Raw genomic sequence first — 1701 nt, 5'->3', positions numbered from 1 at the left:
ACGACCTCGAGATGATATCCTCGGTAGACGGGAAAGATCAAAAGATACCAGCCCAATCAATAGGTGGTCTCCAACCCGAAGAAGAGCAAGTCGATCTCCCATTAGAAGGAGATCTCGTTCCCCACTCAGACGTAGCAGGTCTCCAAGAAGAAGAAGCAGGTCTCCTAGAAGAAGGTAAAGATGTATTACATGTTATCCATTGTGAATCATGAAACTCTGGACTTTTTTTTTTTTAATTGTGATATGGTTGAAAATTACAGCGCAAATCCACTTTCCATACAGCAGTTCACATACACTTTGTCTCATGACATTGAACACAGTTTACCACAATGCAACAGCTCCCCTCTCAGTTGCTCCTGATAGTTACCTCTTTCCTATGTCCATCCCTCCATGCCCTCCTGCCCCCTGAGCTGTCTCCCTGTGCATAAGCAGCCCTTCTTTCTCCCATGATTCTTCTCTCCAAGGAGTGTATCTGCCTCAAGTAAATGTTCAACTCATATTCCTGTCTTTCATTTGGCTGGAGCTACAGGTGTGGGCTTAATTCCAGACCTGAAGGGCAGTTAGGGGCCAAATTCTCAGTGATTACACCAGACTCTATTGGACCAGCAAACCTGGTCCCCTGCCCCCCTTATTTTTTTCTCCAAATGATTTTGAGGTTTCTTTCACATTGTTCTCCCTCTCTTTCCAGGATCTCCTACATAGATCCCCTTCAAAGTGGTTGACAGTGGTGGCTGGGCACCATCTAGTTCTTCTGGTTTCATAGTCATCTAGGCTGCAGATCCCATGGTATACCAGTTGCTAGGACTAATTGTTTCCATGAATTTTGGGTTTTCTTCATTCTTCTTTGCTCTGGATGAGGAGAGGCCCATCATTCCATCTAGATGGTTGCTTGCAAGCTTTTAAGATCCCAGTCACTATACACCTGGGAATTCAGATCATACACATAAACTTATAGGACCACTGTCTGCCAACCCTATACATGTTCTTGGGCACATGCCCCACTTCATAGACATACCTACTAGTTCAGCCTATCCACCCATATACCCATGTTTGCCTTCACTGACAATGCAGTACTGTATGTGCAAAAGGGTTCATCTTTGTTGTCTGTACCTCCTATGTACCCCTCTAAGTCTTTATCTTCCTCAATGCCACAATATTGATCACTCATATTTGGTACATTGCCCTTCTCTTCACCCACATCAATACTTATCTCTATACCTATGTAACAGTGTTCCCTCCCCTCCCCTCCCAGGAAATTTCCTTGACTTTTACAATAACACACTAATACAATATTTGTCCTTTCGTAATTGACTTATTTCACTCAGCATAATGTCCTCCAAGTTCATCCATGTTATGCGGTGTTTTGCAGATTCTACATTATTTTTTAGCTTTGCATAGTATTCCATTGTGTGTATGTACCATAGTTTGGTTATCCATTCCTCAGTTGATGGACACCTAGGATGCTTCCATCTTTTGGCTATTTTAAATAGTGCTGCGATGAACATGGGTGTGCATATATCTGTTCTTGTTATGGCTCTCACTTCTTTAAGATACATATCTAGTAATGGAATGGCTGGGTCAAATGGTATTTCTAATTCCAACTTTTGAAGGAATAGCCATACTGCTTTCCACAATGGTTGTACCATTTTACAGTCCCACCAGCAGTGTATGAGAGTCCCAATCTCCACATCCTCACCAGCA

General features: G+C 42.7%; 1 protein-coding gene across 1 annotated transcript in view; it reads left to right on the top strand.

The window, feature by feature from the left end:
• The window catches only part of PRPF4B (pre-mRNA processing factor 4B), a 52995-nt gene that overhangs the window by 14097 nt on the left and 37197 nt on the right, over nt 1-1701 (top strand). The window contains 1 exon segment of the mRNA XM_007935355.2: nt 1-174. This exon segment is cut by the window's left edge and continues 2 nt beyond it. Coding sequence (XP_007933546.2) covers nt 1-174 — 174 coding nt within the window.

The sequence above is a fragment of the Orycteropus afer genome, unplaced genomic scaffold (genome assembly GCF_000298275.1).
Source record: "Orycteropus afer afer isolate SDZICR_OR568_19922 unplaced genomic scaffold, OryAfe1.0 scaffold00027, whole genome shotgun sequence".
Classification (NCBI taxonomy): domain Eukaryota; kingdom Metazoa; phylum Chordata; class Mammalia; order Tubulidentata; family Orycteropodidae; genus Orycteropus; species Orycteropus afer.
Note: the sequence above shows the minus strand (reverse complement) of the source record. Positions and strands in the feature narration are given on the sequence as shown.